The sequence below is a fragment of the Primulina eburnea genome, chromosome 6, assembly GCF_022965805.1.
Source record: "Primulina eburnea isolate SZY01 chromosome 6, ASM2296580v1, whole genome shotgun sequence".
NCBI classification, from domain to species: Eukaryota; Viridiplantae; Streptophyta; class Magnoliopsida; order Lamiales; family Gesneriaceae; genus Primulina; species Primulina eburnea.
The window spans coordinates 29,419,790-29,438,416 of NC_133106.1; the positions used below are offsets into that span (position 1 = coordinate 29,419,790).

At 37.1% G+C, this 18,627-nt stretch overlaps 1 protein-coding gene across 1 annotated transcript; it reads left to right on the forward strand.

Moving 5' to 3' along the window:
- The first annotated feature begins 2,028 nt into the window (after positions 1-2,028).
- On the forward strand, positions 2,029-3,124 carry LOC140834100 (23 kDa jasmonate-induced protein-like). The gene is made up of 2 exons (XM_073198736.1): positions 2,029-2,572; positions 2,639-3,124. The coding sequence occupies exons 1-2, from the start codon at positions 2,129-2,131 to the stop codon at positions 2,915-2,917; spliced, it is 723 nt and encodes a 240-aa protein (XP_073054837.1). The 5' UTR covers positions 2,029-2,128; the 3' UTR covers positions 2,918-3,124.
- The last annotated feature ends 15,503 nt before the right edge of the window (positions 3,125-18,627 follow it).

Consider the following 18,627-nt stretch of genomic DNA (forward strand, 5'->3'; position numbering starts at 1 on the left):
AAATGAAAAGAAAGCCAAACATTGAGAAGACTCGTCGGAAAGAATCCGAGAAACGTGGAAAATGCAAGAAGGTAGACCCGGACCCATAGAAGGACCCTTGCAATGGGTCCATGTACTTGAGCTCCAAAGAAGAAAATTTCAGTTGAGACCGGGACCCTCATTCGGATTCTATGTCCTGGGTTCGGGCATGCAATGATTTGAAGAACAAATTTCTAGTGGAGACCCGGATCCCCATCCGGGCCCATGTCCAGGGTCTGGGTCACCCGGACCCATGTCCGGGGTTCGAGTACTTATGCTGAAAGATCGCAGGTTGCGCACATAATTTTGGAAAAATCAGATTTATTCTTTGTGGCTCGAATTTTAGGGATCTTCTACTGGGCTTGGACAGAAAATATAAAAGAAAGAAAACCTAGAGACTTGAGGGACTTTTGGACATGGAGATTAGAGAATTATTGAAGCAGGAGGCTACAACTTGGAGGAGAAGAAACACACTTCAAAAAGCAAGATTCGCGCGTCATCATTGAGATTTCTTCTTCTATATTTTTATTCATGAATTCAATTATTAGATTTGTTTCTAGTTTTGAATTTATGAAGTAGTCGTCTTTTGATCGGGACAACGATAGAGCCAAACTATTGATTTTTATACATGTATCGGATTATTTAGTTCTTAGATTTATTTTATGTCATTGATTTATATTTGCATAAATTTCTTGAATTTAATCTGACCAATTGATTGCATGTTTGTTGTTTGATCTTGACTCGAAAGGGAATAGATTGAAATTTGCTTCAAAAATATTAATCAACACGCGGTTAAACCGACAAGAAATAGTACTTGGTTTCAGTGTACGATTTTAGACAAAAAGCTGGAATTCCATAATTGATAAATGCGTTTTTTTAATTAAATTCAATTAGAAATAATTGGACTGTTAAGTGAAAATATGATTATTAAATCTAGAAATAGATTAATTATTAAAAAAAATAATTTCATCGTGACATTTAATAATTCTTGATTGAATAAATCCAATACGTTACAATAATCGATGTTTGGTACCATTGTCTGTTCCCGGTCATTCTATTTAAATTTGCATATATCCAAAGTTTCATTCGGAAATTAATTTAATTATTTTAATTGCGTTAGAATAATTTAGTTTAATTATACACAAAAATCACTTATTTTATCTAGCTTAGATTAATTTAAATAATTCAAATCTTGTAATTATATAATAGTCGACTAGAACTCAATCTAACTATATTATTACTTAACCTAGTGTACTTACTAGAATTCCCAACCGAAATCGTCGGTCAAACTTCTATAATCTTTGAGCAGTTATCTTTCTGCTGTTTATCTGCTTTTGTTTTGCTGGTTGGAATTGTCGTCTAACTGTTGTTACTTGAATATATAGTATTCATTGTTGATCTGCTGCTACCAGCTGGTTATAAACAGGCATTAACAGCGGATAACTGTTAAGACCAGCTCGTCATTTCAAGCTGATATATTTTAATATCAAAACATTTTTAAAGAGTTTACTCACCCCTATAAACTCATTTTAGATCCTAAACAATATAAATATGGAAAACGTTGTGGACCTTGGACAAATTTGACGGCAAGGCTAGCCTGTAGGCATGTCACCCAACTCGATCAGAATTTCAAAGGGACCTATGGGCTCAGCTTTTCCTTCTTTAATTTAAAATGTTGTGATATATTTTTGCTTCCTTTCGTTTATATTGTTTCCCATTTCAATTATTTATCAGTAAGTGGTCCCTCCATTTCAATTATTTTTGGATCGAAGTTGCCAAGTTTCACAATAATTAATTGAGCATCCAAGGAAGTGGAAGGTTCGATCCTGGGCTGCAGGGTCAGGATTCCACTTCATGTGAAAAAAAAATTTTAAAAAAAAAAAAATTAGACCAAAAAAATTCCGACCCTTGGATGTACCTCTGCAGACGCCTGCACCTGCGGAGTAGGATGGAATAATCCCAAGGAAGTTTAGCTAAGCTATGATCTGATTCCTCTATAAATAATACACGATCTTGCATACACTTCCATGGAGAGCAACCCGAAAACAATAACAGAAAAAAAAACATTTTCTCTTGTTGAGATATAGAATTAAGCAGCTAGCTAGCTAGCATGGCAACCAACGTGTTTGGGAATCCAGTGACGGACGACACAGTGAGGCTACTTCATCCGAATATCATTAACATCACCGCCCGAGACAGAGCAGAAGTGGCTTTGCAGTATATGAACGCAGACGAGAGAGCGACGAACGTGAGTCGGTTTGTGCACAACCTGAAGGCAGCTTACGGCACTGGAACGTCGACGCTTTGCATGATTTTCAATGCCACCGGAGGTAACCTAGCATTTGTTCTCAATCACAATTGGGAAGGTAATGTTTGGCAATCCCCTTACCCTCAAATCATTCAAAATGGGCAATGGGCTGGATATCTTCACGTCCGTGGTAGGCTCATCGGTCCTTCTAAAGCAGCCATTGTGTACAGAGGGCAGGACAACGATGGAGCCGGCCGTGATTGGATGCTGGCTTGGAACACAGCCCGCATGAATTATCAGAATCGCGTGAGTATACAGAATAAATTTTCAACTAATTAATATTGATTATTAATGTTCGTTTGGTGCGTGCAGGTTTACGCTGAAATCCGTGCGGCCGGTGGCTTTGGTTCGGCGAACTGGAACACCATTGATAGTTCGATGGAAAGACAAACAAATAATTACTCTACCACAACGCTTGGAGGCTTCGCTAGTGCGTCGATTGGCTCAGGCAGTTCACCGGAATTTGTGGGAATAATGTCCTTGGCTGATTTGGGACCCAATTTTATGGCAATGGCCAGTGATGTTAGCGTAGTCTCGCAGTCGCTTGATTCCAAGTATGTGGATGATGTTGATGAAGCTGCTGCTGAATAATGGCTGCTGCAGGCTGATTGGAAACACTTTGAAAATAAAATAAAGCACGAGCAGTGCTAATTATCTGTGTTTGGAAGGAGATGCTATTGTTGTGTACGTGTGTCCGAATAAAGTAAAGTACTCCTTTTTGTTGTAATTATCTGTGTTTGGAAGGAGATGGTAGTGTTGTGTATGTGTGTCTGAATAAAGTTCTCCTTCTGTTGGAAATTATACAGCCTTCGGAACAATTCCGACTAAAAAATTATTTTCGATCAAATCGAAATACAGCGGAAGCGATTACATAATTTCATAAATTATAATCGAACATACGAATATAAATTAACTATGAATTTAAATAAAATTAATTTACTAAAAAAATTAACCTCTTGTAGTTTTTCTCTTTTTTGTAAATCCAATATGCGTAGAAACAAAAGCCTTCCAATGCGATCCTTCCTATCGACGGGAGTGTGTGGGTACTCAAAAAAGCAAATGCTAGAAATCAAATTTTTTATTTTGTTCTCTACTTTATTTTCAACTCATGAAAAAGTAGAGAAAAAAAGTTGTTTTTAAAATAAAACCTAAGATCCTATTTATAATAATTCAAAACCAAGAGTCCAAATCTAATTCCAATTGGGACTCTCGACCAAATCATCTAGGATAGGCCCAGATTTGATTTTTTTTTTTTTTTAATATTATATTTTATGCCTTTTAAAACTATTCAAAAAGTCATAATGTAGTGCCCAAATTCAGTACACGTATAACTCATGCATTTATTTAATTATTAAATAATTTAAATCAATTTTATATTGATTTTAGCGGTGCATGATTTATTTAAATGCATTATTTTAATTATTCATGTTTATGTGATGCACGTTAGAATTTCTTTCAAGTTTCATATTTCAGGCGATTATTCGAGACGGGATCGAGGAAAAGACCGGTGACGATGTTTGGAACAAGTGTGCACTTTATTTTATTAGGGGATTTTGTTTAAAGATGAGTATAGTTAATATTTTAACTAATTTATTATTTGAGTTAACCTTTTTAATTAGTATTGGACTAGCATGTTAATTATTTTAATCAATTCACTAAATTATCCCACTAACTCACGCCACTCACACACACACGCGCTTTTTCACCCACAAACACACGACACACACACACTTCATTCTACCCATTTTATCTTAAAAATTTTGAGAGAAAATATTAGGGTTCTTGAGCACTTAGCAGCCGCCCCTCTCTCTGAAATTCCAGCAAAATTTTGTTATGTTTTCTTCAAAGAAAATCGCCTCACGTTCGTCCCGGATCAACCTCGCATCCTTCTCCGCTTCGGTATCGCCGTTTCGGTAACGTTTGATATCAAAAGGCACGTATATTCTATTCTTGATGCATCGATCATGTCATATTATGTGTGCGTTGTTATTTATGCGTAAAACCATGTTTGCGATGTGTAGAAGTTTGACCAATCATGTTTAAATCGCTTTTGAAGCCCTTTTTAGATCTGAAATTTACGTTTTTACTGTTCTGGTTGAAACTGCGAATTTTCAGTCGAGATTTTGAGAAAACTTCAACTAGAAAATTGTAGAACATTTTGATGCCTTCGATTTGATATAAAATTCTATATTTTTGGACAAAAACCGAGTGAGTTATGACGTTTTTCGTGGGACTGCTCAAGCTGCGACTTTTATGTAAATTGTGTTCTTGAAGTTATTTGTTGCAGGCTTTAATGGACATCGCCGGGCTTCTGCTACTGCATTTATATATGTTACGAGATGTATTTAGGTGTTATTTGGTGGTTCGTTTGGATCAGGTTTGGCTTGGGATGTAATAGAAGTCGTAGGAAGCGAAACGATGCCTAATTACGAGTTATTGTTGTGTTGGAATTAATTGTTGATGCTTAGGGACGTTTGGGGCATTTTTACGGGTTTGAATCAATGTAATAACATCCTAGGATGGGTCTAGAGGTGTTGGTTCATGGTCCTTAGGCTTGGATTGAATGTGTGAAAGATTAAGTTAGCGAATTTTCGTGAATTTGCAAAGACAGAGGGTACCCGGACCCCGGCACGGAGTCTGTGTCCTTTTTCCTTCAAAAATACAAATTTTCAGAGTCTACCCGGACCCGTACACGGACCCCTACACGGGGTCCGTGTACACCCTTTTAAAAAAAAATTAAATTTTTTTTTTTTTTAGGATTTGCTTCAGGGTTTCATATCATGGTTTAGCACCATGGTTAAAATTTATTTATGTAAAAATATAGGATTTGTTTTGTGGTTTTACGTCATGGTTTAGTACGATGATTAAACGAGGTCAAGCCATGAACGAACTAGAATGTCCTAAGCTACTTATTCACTTTGGTGGTGAGCTCGAGTACCTACGTCTAAGACATGCAAGTTAAGTATTTAAAATTTATGTTAGTATGTGCAGTAGCGGCCCCAAGTGAGATTCAACGAATCCCTCAACGCCAAGTAAGTATGATGACGTGCAAAGAAAATATTTTAAGTTTTTGAGGTATGCTAAATGTCTTGTGATCAAATTATGTTTAGGATTGGAAAGCGTTAAATTATTAACGGAGACCAATCCGTCCGTTAAATTATGAACGGTTTAGATCGTGGTTGGAAAGCGTTAAATTATGAACGGGGACCAACCAGCCCGTTAAATTATGAACGGTGATCTCATGTATGTGGCAGTGGATACGTCCCTATCAGCCTAGTACTGTTGTTTGTCTGATCAAACGTTTATTATGTTATGGGTCACTTGCTTTGAAACATCCTCTACGCAAATTGATGAAGTTATGTATGTTCAAGTATGCAGTATGTTTATGAAAGTTTATGTTGATGGCACGTCTAGTTATGTACGTACGTATGTTCAAATTTATTATGCAAGTTCAAGTTTCAAGTTATGTACGTTTTATTTTTAAGATGCATGCGATTTTATTAAGTAGTACTCGTTATCCCAGTTTATACGTGTTAAGTCTTTAGACTCACAAGACTTGATCGATGCAGGTGACTATGTTGAGGAGACAGGAGGTGGCGACCAAGGGGCAGGCTTGGACTGAGTGGAAGGCTAGACCCGAGGACCGCAATGCTTACGTTTTATGCAAAGTTTCAAAATACTCTGATTTTTAAATATCTGGATGCGAAATATTTTGAGACAGTTTCTTTTAGCAAAATTTTATTGGTGACGGATGATTTTGAGATATATTTTTATGAATGTTGAGTGACGACCGTATGAATGTTTACATTTAAGAAAATTTTTAATTCTTCCGCATTTTTTTTAAGTATGCAAATACGGTACGTTACAGTTGGTATCAGAGCGGGGTTCTTGTAAAGGGTTACGCCTACCGCCAGTCGCAAAAAGCTCACGAAGTCACACCTCAAGTCTGTAAGTTTTAAAATTTTGAATTATGTTATGTAGTAAGCATCAAATCAAGTTTTCAGCATGCTTACCTGTAAAGTTCAAAGTACGTGCATCTTATGTTTTTGTTTTACATTCATGCATGTTGGGTTACGTGTTGGGTAATTTACTGGAACAGTATGCCTCCTAGACGTGTGATTGACCGGGAAGCCAGGGAGGAGGACAGAGAGCCTCGAATTGAGGAGAGGGCCAACCCTCCACCTCCACCTCCAGACATGCAGGCACAGATGCTTGCGAGCATGACGCAGTTCTTCGCCCAACTTGCGGGGAACCAGGCTACAGCAACAGGTGCACGGACGAGACCCCAACCGGAAGCAGTGTACGAAAGGTTTAGGAGGATGAGTCCTAAGGAGTTTTCGGGTACCACTGACCCGATGCTAGCCGAGGGATGGATTAAGTCCATAGAGGTAATCTTTGACTTTATGGAACTGACCGATGCAGATAGGGTCAGATGCGCCACGTTCCTTGTGACAGGGGACGCCAGATTATGGTGGGAGAGTGCATCAGTGGCAGTTAACTTGCAGGTACTGCCATGGAATGGTTTCAAGGAGGTCTTTTACTCCAAGTACTTCACTGAAGAGGTACGATCCAGACTCACCAACGAGTTTATGACGCTACGGCAGAGAGCCAGTAGCGTGGCAGAATTTGTTAGGAAGTTTGAGAGAGGGTGTCACTTCGTACCCCTCATTGCGAATGATGTCCAGGCAAAGTTGAGGCACTTCTTGAATGGTTTGCAGCCGATCCTGCGCCGCGATGTGAGAGTAGCTGGCCCTACTAGCTATGCCGTCGCCGTATCTAGAGCATTGGCGGCCGAACAGGATTTGAGGGATATTGAGGCTGACAGGCAGAGCAAGAGGCACTATCAAGCGCCGCAGCACCAGCATCAGAGGCCCCAGTTCAAGAAACCGTATCAGGGTCCGCCAGGGAAGAAACCGTATCAGGGACCACCAAAGGGCAATGGTCCAATTCAGCAGCAGGGGCCACCTCAGAAGCCCATCATTTTCCCAGTGTGTCCTAAGTGCAACCGTCAGCACCTAGGGCAATGCTTATACGGATCAGGCAAGTGCTTCAAGTGTGGAGCTGGTGACCACATGCTGAAACAGTGCCCGCAGTGGCAGCAGCCGACTCAGGGCAGAGTATTCTCCATGCATGCGCAGGAGGCGAATCCAGACACGACATTACTGAGCGGTAAACTTATAAAAGTTAAGAAAATTGTACACTCCCTTTCTAGATTAACTCAATGGATAAAGAGTGTTGCAGATTATTATCCAACATCATATAAGTACACGGGCGGGTGTTTTTTTTTTTTTTGTCCTTTTTCTTTGACTTATAAACAATCATACAAGTACACGGGCGGGTGTATAATGAGAGTTATAAATTGAGTTACAAAAGGTATTTAAAACTACAAAGTTATCTTTGCCATTTATTTTGAAAAGTTCTTTAAAAAGTGCACTTAGGATAGCTCTATAATTTCAAATAAATTTTATAACCCAACGTGTAATATTGAATATTATAAGCAGCAATATCATCTGCAAATTCAGTCATAGGATCAAATTTATCCTTTGTTAAATGAATATTATCAGTTTCGGTGTTAATATTTTTAAATGGTTTATTAGCCATTGGTTTATTCATAGATCTTTTTCCCATTGCTTGTCTTTTTAGAAATGTTTTCCAGGACTGATCCCTATAAAAATTCTTTGCTTAGAAATCTGATAAAGAATTATATTTTCCAGGCATGTGCACAATATCAAAATCAAACTTGCTAGTATAGCTTGTCATCTAGCAAAAATTTGTTTAGATGCTATTATTTTAACTTCTTTTAAAAGAATATCTTTTGCAGATTTGTAATCAACTATTAATAAAAAAAAATATTTAAAAGATCACTTTCAAATTTAGTGAATAAAAAGAACGTTCTTTTTCAAATGTAGAATAATCCTTTTGAGTGTCATTCCATATTCCTGATGTATATCTTACAAGAATGTCTTTAGATTCATTATTCATTTGTTGTTTAAGAATTTTTACATATCCAATTTCAGAGGCGTATGTTTCAACTATTTTAAATGCTTTAGGATTGCAATAGTTAAACATGAGAGTTCTTTAACTGTTTCTTTGATTTTTTGTATTGCAAGAGTATAGCTATTAGTCAATGGTTGATGATTTTTCTTCAACTTTTGAAATAATAGTTTATAGTTTTGAGCGAGATTTTTATAAAAATCTCCTATATAATTAAGAGTTTCAAGAATTCTTTTAAGTTGATTTAAATCAGTAATTTTATCATGAAACTTGTCAGCAAAAACTAGTGCTCATTCTATAAGAACCATTATTCCATTTTCAATATAGTAACTTAAGAATTTTATCTTAGTTTTAAATATTTTTACTTTTTTAACATTTACTGTGAAACCTTCTTTTCAGGAGCTTTAATAAATACATTTAAATGTTTAAAATGTTGTTCTATGTTATCCGAATAAATAAGAACATCATCTATGTAAATAATAATATAATCAATATAAGGATTACAAATTTCATTTATAATATTTTGAAATTCTATTGAGTATTTTTAAGTCCAAATGCCATATAACATTTCATTCATAATGACCAAATGAAACTGTAAAAGTTGTTTTATATTTATCTTCTGCTTTTAGAAGATTTTGATAAAAACTTGATTTTAAATCAAAAGAAGAAAATATTTTTTTTAAAAAATAATCTATTTAATAAATCTATTTTATTTAGTAACAGATGTTTTAACCATTTTAATACTTTATTGAGTTGTTTATAGTTTATAACAAGTCTAGGAGCTCTTTTTTCAATTTCTGATGATTTTTCAACATAAAAAGCTGGACAACAACTAAGACTATAACAAGGTCTAATTAGTTCTTTTATAAGAAGACTATCAATTTCTTCTTTACAATAATTTAAAAGTTTTGGCATCATAGCAATTGACCTTACTTTAGTAGGAATTTTATCATTACTTAGATTTTTTTACCTTCTCATTTTTATATTTTGTTAAGTAACCTTGATTTAAAATTTTAATTTAATTTATGTCAAAACTATATATCCATAGAGCTACTCAATCCTAATTAGACTAATCCACCATTATTTGGACTTTGGCGCCATCCCTGCTACTCACGGTCATAATTTTTCAACATATTTCGTTATCTTTTGTTTTTCCTCTAAATATTCTACAATCTTCCAGATCTTTAAACCCAAGAAAAAGACCCCATTTTTCGATTATCGCCCACTCATTGCTAAAACGATCGTATGTATAGTTTCTGATTTTTTTTATTTATTTATTTAATTTTTGTTTTTTTAAATTTGTTTATTAATTGCGTAAAGAAGAAACGAACATTAATAATAAATTATGTGATTAATAATGTAAAGAAATTGTTAAAGGCAGTGAAGTATCGGTGCTGCATCTCTTATACTTATCATCATATTTATTTTTTTATTTAAACTTTAGACATCGTTTAGTTCGTGTGATAGGATAATTAAATGATATATAATAAGAATGATTATAAAATAAAAAGTAAAGATAAATAACATATTATGATAAATTATATGATGTTTGCCATGATTTTAATTTGCTTGATTATTTTTGTTAATTATATTATGATTATTAAAATGTCCTCAATCATATATATATTAATTAGTAATATATTCTTAAAATGATTGAATAAATAAATAAAATTTCTAAAATTAATTTATTTAAAAAATTATAAATAAAATTAAAATATTATATTAATTATTAAATTTTCATTAATTTTAATTTCTGATAACAACTTAAAAATCGATTAATATTATAGAAAATAATTAAAATTTGATAATAACATAAATATATGCATTTATTGTGATAATTAAAATAGTAATACAAATTTGAATATTAAATGATGGTTAATAACAATTATAATATTACGATTAAAAATAATATTATAATAATTAAAATATGATCGATAATAATTAAATTATATATAATATTATTAATTATTTATAATATTAGTCAAATTTAAAATTATATTTAAATATTATTAAATTTATTGAATTTATAATTATTTTAAACTTTAGGATATTAAAGGAAAATTTAAATTAATCAACATCATCCATTAATCTCCCTCAAAGGATGATATACCCACTAACAAGAGGATAATAATGCATATAGTGCGGGTCGGATGCAGGCTGAACGGACATGTCATAATCTTAATCATGCACACCAAACACATGATAAGTGAATGATTAAAAATCAATCACCCCTTATCATGTTAGGACAAATTTCTGCTAATATTAATTTATCTAGGACCAGTGCATTTTTAGTACTTAGATTTTTATTAAAATTCTTAAATATTTGAATTTTAAAATAATTTGAATGAATAGTCTAAATGTGTGTTAAAGTGGCAACTATGTATATTATCAAAGTGAGGAAATAAAATAATGTTTTTCTTAAAAATAATCATACATGAAATGCACGTTGTTTTAATTTGAGTTTTCAATTTCATTTACATGAATAATCACTTTGATAATTAGGAGTTATCATCTTTGTGAAACTTATTTTAGGTGATGTATTTCTTTTTACTTACAGCTATTGTCAAGATTGGAACTTGGACCTAACTCAACCCCAAAAGCTAGCTCGAGGGGGGAGGATTGTCCAAGCCAATATATGCCTGTCAAAGGTTATTTATCAAACCGATGTGGGACAATTAACACACCCATCTCACGCCCAGGAATGAACATCTGGAGCGTGGAGTTTACAAATGACCCAATTATGGGCAGAACAGGTGGCCTAATTATAGGCAGTCCAACACATAACGGTAGAACTCGGGCTCTGATACCATGTCAAGATTGGAACTTGGACCTAACTCAACCCCAAGAGCTAGCTTTTGGGGTTGAGTTAGGTCGAGGGGGGAGGATTGTCCAAGCCAATATATGCCAGTCAAAGGTTATTTATCAAACCGATGTGGGACAATTAACAGCTATAATGCTATATGTATATATTTTTGTAGCTGAAAAATGACGCAATCATATTTTTGGCCCGATATATTTAGCTGATGAAAAATGTTTGTCGACATATCTATTACTTGGTGATATGCATCATATACCTTCACTTCACGTGGAAATGAAGAAGAAAGTTCAAATTATTTATGATAGTAATGTTAATTATGGATATGATTCACGTGATTGTATTGATGGTGGTGGTCTTAAATTTGATCCGTTTCCTTTTAACAGTTGTGATAATGATATATTCTGGTGGTAATCATTATGACGATGAACTTGGTGATGATGCTATAATGTTGAAGTTTATCCCGATGAACATTTTGATGGTGTTTTTATAGTAAATGATGGTAGATGTATGAATAGAGAGGACAATTATGAAGCGGCAAGGACTTTCGTAGCTCGGTTCTGGCAGTGAACATGTTTGAAATTTTACCGATGAATCTAATTTGTCAGTTGATAAAGAGTTCGACAGCAAAAAAGACGTTAAAAGAGAATTGTATGATATTGCAATGAAAGCTTCATTTGAGATACAGGTTTTAAAATCCACCAAGACTCTTTATTCGGTAAGATGTGTAGACAATACTTGCACTTGGAAGGTACATGTAACACAGATAAAAAGGTCATCACGATTCTCTATCCGAACTTATTGCAATAATCACACTTGTGACCTGGGTAATAGAAGGAGAGGACATCGACAAGCAAGTGTGTCTAGAGTTGGAGATATGTTGGTAGAAAATTTTAGAGGGAAAACAAAACTGCCTGCCTTGAAGTCAATACAAACAGTGATGCAAAATACAGGTGTGGAAATTAGCTACTTCAAAGCTTGGAAGGGGGGACAGCTTGCTATAAATCAACTAAGAGAAGATCCTGTTGAGAGTTTAAAATTGCTTTCAGCATATCTGTACTTGCTTGAACAAGTGTATCCAGGGACAACGACACATTTGAATGTCAACCCAGATGGTAGCTTCAAATATATGTTTTTCGCATACATGAATTTCATGATTTATTTAACGACTGGTATTCTTTTGAATGCTTAATTCGTATTATGTTCATTGATTTAGGAATATGAAATTCAAGCATGAGGGATATGTTTTATTGATACGAGAAATGACTATGTTTGATGTTATAAGAAAGTAAATGAATAAGTAAATGTAGATAGTTTGAAAGTGTGTTTAGATGGAATGTATTGTAGTGTTGGTTTATGAGATGATGCATTGATGGATTTAATGATAGAAATGAAGGTTTGATGTTCAAATTGAGTAGGTTCTTTATTGATTCAAGATAGATTGGTGTTGAGTTACTGGTGTTGGAGTTATGTATATGTATAAGGAGTTGATTGAGGAAGGTTTAGGTGCACATTTGAGGTAGTTGGTATGAATTTTCAATGTAGGGAGTAGCGTCGTAGCGCCATGGCAGAAGCGTTGTAGTGCTTGAGCTTCGAAAGAGGCAGCGCCGCAGCGTTCGACAGAAAAACAGGGCAGCACCTCAGCGCTGGTTTGGTAGCGCCCTAGCGCTAGGGTGACGTCTCAGCAGCGCTGGTGGAGTGGCGTTGCGGCGCCCGACGCTGTATGGAGAAAAATACGATTTTTGGTCTTTTAATTGTCTTGGACTAGTCTCATTAATTCATTTCATTTCTCCACTTCTCTCCCAAGGCTTGGACGCTTTTTGAAGGTCAAGAACTAGGATTTCCATAATTTGATCTTTCCAATCTTTACTAGAAAGTTTCCTCGAATTTTCTTGCAAGGTGATTCAAGTTCTTTCCCTCAAGCGTTCTATAGGGTTGTAATTGTTAAATAGATGCTTCCATAGTAGATTTTTTGGATAATTTTGCAGTGGATATTGTGGGGCGTGATCATGAAGGTGTTGTTTTATTTGCTGCAGCAAAATACCTCGAAAGGAATTTTCACCCCCTCATTTAGCTGAATTAATTGTAGTAAAGGAGTGGGTTTATACGACTGTTAAATTTCATGGTTCAAAATGGATTATTGAAACGGATGCCACTTCAGCAGTGGCAGATCCAGGATTTGAAATCAACCCGGGCTAAATTTTTTTAACAAAAAACAAAATAATCCATAACAATTAAAATCATAACTATGATACCTATTCATCGTAGTCTCAAAAAGTTTCTCATTAACAAAATCTTCAATATTTTGGTTATTGAACTCATAAGATTCAGAAACTGACAAAACATTGACAATGTAATATTATATCTCCATCATCCTGCAAGAAAATTTAATGAAGATAAAAAAAAACGAATATCTCTAAAACCATTCATTTAATATGTTGTATGATTAAATTAAATATTTTTAAACTAAAATATACAAAGATAATATGTATAGACATAATCTTACTATTGAGGCTGTGATATACGATTCTTCGAAGTATAATATTCATCAATTATAGAATCCGAGTCTATATTTGAAGCAAACTTTATCTCAATGTAGATAATCATAGAATCTGTCAAAAAACAATCTACCATTTTACTACGAAGAACTGTTTTAACCTGCTTCATAGCCGAAAATGCACGCTTCGTAGTTGCCGTGGAAACAGGAAAAGTTAAAACTAAACGGATCAACTTGTCAATCTATTTAAAATGTTGCAACTTTTTGTTTCAAATAACCCTCGGCACAATTCTGAGATAGTGGACATTTTCTGAAACTCTTCATGACAAACTACATCAAGCTCAAAATATTGGAGCTGACACCACAAATGATGCAATTCATGTTCAGTAAAGTCCTCGGGATATGTAGTGACCCGTTCCAGAATCACCTACTAATCAAGAACTAAACATGCAACTTAACTTAATTAATAACAATCAGAGATAATAGCGGAAAAGGTCAACAAATGATAGTTATACAACCCAATCGAAAATCCAGGACAACTAAACTAAAAGGAAATATACGGTACAACCATATCGAATCAAAAAGAGACCGAAGAACTAAACCAACCAGCTACTCAACGTCCTCCTCCTCCTCCTGAGCTGTCCAACCTGAGGCCTGCCCCGTGGGAATGGGGTGTCCAAGATAAACAAAACCGAGGACGTGAGCGATAAGAACGCCCAGTACAAAAGCATGAGTATACAAACCTATATGAAATGCACATGCTATGATATGATACCAGGGTAGTCAAGAAACAGGAATCACAAAAGATCTCAAAATGCTCAGTCTAGAGGCGCCAAGTGGATAGTGCCGCGCGGTCCTACCTCTGGGTCACTGCATCCACTGCAAGAACAGACGTGGACCTAAAATGTCCCGGATCACCGAAGCCCTCCCGACCCGTCGGCCACTGTGTACTCTCGGTGTCCATGCGTCCACAAGACAAGACAGGGCTGAGCGGCCCCACAAGATATAGCTTATCTCGAAGGAGATACGGCTCAACAATAAAGGCTATCTCGAAGGAGATACGGCTCAACATGAAATGCAACATGCATCATACAGCGTGACATAATAGCATGCATTATATGACATATATCAATGCACCACATAATCATGCAACACATATAAGAATGTATACTCGACCAGGATATCTCGGATAGTACTTTCGTACCTCTATCACAGCAAGCCTAGCCTTACGCAACACCGCTAATCAGGTCTAGAACAAGCCTACGCATCAAAAGCATACCCAATGAACAATACTATCATGCTCGACTAGCAAAACCAGTAATACCAAAGGTTTAGGGTTTACCTTCGTCCGTCGACAGCCCTTTGATGTCAATTGTCTCGTAACTCAGGCGTCGCTACGCTACCAATCCTGGCAGCTCTTGGCTATCGCTCGACCAACAACTAACCCTAGAAACCTTCCAAACCTCTCAACTAGGAGACACAACTTCAAGAATTTGCAATCCAAAATGAGGAATTCCGAGCACTATTTATAGGCTATGTTCGGATCCACCGAACACACTTCGGAACGTCCGAACTCCTACGTGTCCATCGGCTCTTGACACCTCATGATCGGATCCACCGAACCTACACTTCGGATCATCCGAACTTGCATGCAAACTGACGTGTCGATCAACTCTTGACACCTCATGATCGGATCCACCGAACCCACTTCGGATCGTCCGAACTCTTCGGTGCTACCGAACCATCTTCGGTCCGTCCGATCATGACCACGGTCAAAATTACACATTAAACCTTCTTAATCACCATTAATCCGTTAATTACCCAATTTGGAATTCGGGCTACTACATTCTCCCCCCCTTAAAAGATTTCGTCCTCGAAATCAAGTTTAGAGGATGAACAAAAAGGAGTAACAACCTTGTTATTATATCTCAATTGTTGTTGAATACAACTGATATTTCGATTACAACTGAAAACACAAACATAAACAAAGTATAACTCAAAAGAGCTCTGGATGCTCCGAACGCATACGACTCTCTAGCTCCCAAGTGGCTTCTTCAGTGCCTCTGCGCTGCCACTGAACTAAGACAAGAGGAATGATCTTATTCCGCAACACCTTGTCTTTGCGATCGAGAATCCGCACTGGTCGTTCCACGTAAGACAAGTCCGTATTTAGTTGAACTTCAGATGGATGTAAAATGTGTGATTCATCTGCCACATATCGTCGCAAAAGGGATACGTGAAACACGTCATGAATCCCAGACAGATACGGAGGTAATGCTAACCTGTAAGCCAAATCTCCCACACATTCCAGAATCTCAAAAGGACCAATAAATCTCGGAGACAGCTTACCCTTGAGACCAAATCTCAAAATCCTGCGAAAAGGCGAAACTCGGATAAACACTTTCTCACCTGGCTGAAAATAAAGAGGTCGCCGCTTGGTGTTCGCATAACTAGCCTGTCGATCCTGAGCGATCTTAATCCGTTTCTTGATTACTGCAACCTTATCAATAGCCTGCTGGACTAACTCCGGTCCCTCAACATGTCGTTCCCCAACTTCATCCCAGAATAATGGAGTACGACAACGTCGCCCATACAACGCCTCAAATGGTGCCATACCAATACTACGATGATAGCTGTTATTGTACGCGAACTCAATCAAAGGCAAATGATCCTGCCAAGCGGGTCCGAAATCCATAACACAAGCTCGCAACATATCCTCAAGTGTACGGATAGTCCTCTCTGTTTGACCGTCAGTCTCCGGATGATAAGCCGTACTCAAACTTAGTGAAGTGCCCAATGCTGACTGGAAACTACCCCAAAATCGTGAGGTAAAACGAGGATCCCTGTCACTAACAATACTGACTGGCACTCCATGCAAACGTACAATCTCTTGAATGTACAAGCGAGCCATCCGATCGAAAGTGAAATCACGGTTATATGGCAGAAAATGAGCAGATTTGGTGAGTCGATCCACCACTACCCAAATAGCATCACTATTCCTCGAAGACAATGGCAAGTGAGTAATGAAATCCATCGTGATATGCTCCCACTTCCATTCAGGAATAGGTAGATTCAACAATAATCCTCCAGGTCGACGGTGCTCTGCCTTAACCTGCTGACAAACAAGACACTTGGAAACAAACTGATAAACACTGCGCTTCATCCCTTTCCACCAAAATCGTGTCCTCAAATCTTTATACATCTTATTGCTTCCTGGATGGACACTCAACTTGCTTCGATGAGCCTGAGCCAAGATTTCTTCCCTCAAAGTATCATCCTCTGGTACCACAACCCGATTAGACAAACACAGAAGACCATTAGACTGATAATGGAAATTGCTATCTCCACCAACCAATCGGGCTAATCTCTGAGTCTTGAGATCAGACATCTGTGCATCTCGAATCCGAGCGAACAAAGCTGGCTCAGATAAAATGGTAGCAACACGAATGCTCTCCATACCTTTCCGATGTTTGAAATTAAATCCCAATGAACAACAATCCTGGATAGTACTAATCATAGCACTGGTCTGAAGTGCAGAGGCTCTCACCTTGCGACTAAGAGCATCGGCTGTGAGATTCGCAGAACCTGGATGGTACTTGATCTCGCAGTCATAATCTTTCAGTAGATCCATCCAACGACGTTGTCTCATGTTCAACTCAGCCTGAGTGAACAGATACTTCAGACTCTTGTGATCAGTAAAGATTTCAAATTTAACCCCGTACAAGTAATGACGCCAGATTTTCAGTGCGAACACTATAGCTGCCAACTCTAAATCATGAATAGGGTACTTTTCCTCGTGAGATTTCAACTGCCTGGATGCGTAAGCGATCACATGATCATTCTGCGTCAACACACACCCTAAGCCTTGAAAAGAGGCATCGGTGTAAACACTGAAACCATCAGATCCTGACGGTAACGCCAAAACAGGTGCAGAAGTCAGAAGTCGACGAAGCTCTCTGAAACTATCTTCGCACTCAGATGACCACTCAAATGGAACATCCTTCCGAGTAAGTTGCGTCAAGGGTCTAGCTACCTGAGAGAAATTCACGATGAAGCGACGATAATACCCTGCCAGACCTAGAAAACTACGGATCTCAGCCACCGTCGTAGGACGTGACCAATTCAGCACTGCTTCAATCTTGTTGGGATCCACAGAAATTCCTTCCTTGGAAATCACATGACCAAGGAATACTACACGATCAATCCAGAACTCGCACTTACTCAGCTTAGCATACAATTGCTTCTCGCGAAGAATCTGCAACACAATCTTCAAGTGCTGAATATGCTCTTCCACACTGTGAGAATAAATCAAGATATCGTCGATGAAAACCACAACGAACTGATCTAGAAAATCACGAAAGACTCGGTTCATCAGATCCATGAATACCGCTGGCGCATTCGTCAATCCGAATGGCATAACTAGAAACTCGTAATGCCCGTATCGAGTACGAAATGCAGTCTTGGAAATATCATCATCTCTGACTCTCATCTGATGATAACCCGATCGCAAGTCAATCTTGGAGTAAACAGAGGTACCCTGAAGCTGATCGAACAAATCATCGATACGAGGTAATGGATACTTGTTTTTGATCGTCACACGATTCAGCTGGCGATAATCAATACACAATCGCATCGATCCATCCTTTTTCTTGACAAACAAGACTGGAGCTCCCCAAGGTGAAACACTCGGACGAATATAACCTTTATCAAGAAGATCCTGCAATTGCTGCTTCAATTCTCTCATCTCTGACGGAGCAAGACGATAGGGGGCACGAGAAATCGGTGCAGTCCCTGGCATTAACTCAATGCCAAATTCCACCTCTCTAACCGGAGGAAAACCAGGAATCTCATCTGGGAAGACATCAGGAAATTCACAAACCACTGGAATATCCTCTATACCAACACTACCTGTGGACGAATCAATCGCATAGATGAGGTAGCCTTCCCCGCCCGACTCTAAAGCACGACAGGCTTTCAGAGCAGATACCACTGGCA

Coding starts and splice junctions, on each gene's coding strand:
- LOC140834100 (XM_073198736.1), top strand. CDS start 2,129: ATGGCAACCAACGTGTTTGGGAATCCAGTGACGGACGACACAGTGAGG. Junction 2,573..2,638: donor GCATGAATTATCAGAATCGC/GTGAGTATACAG, acceptor TGGTGCGTGCAG/GTTTACGCTGAAATCCGTGC.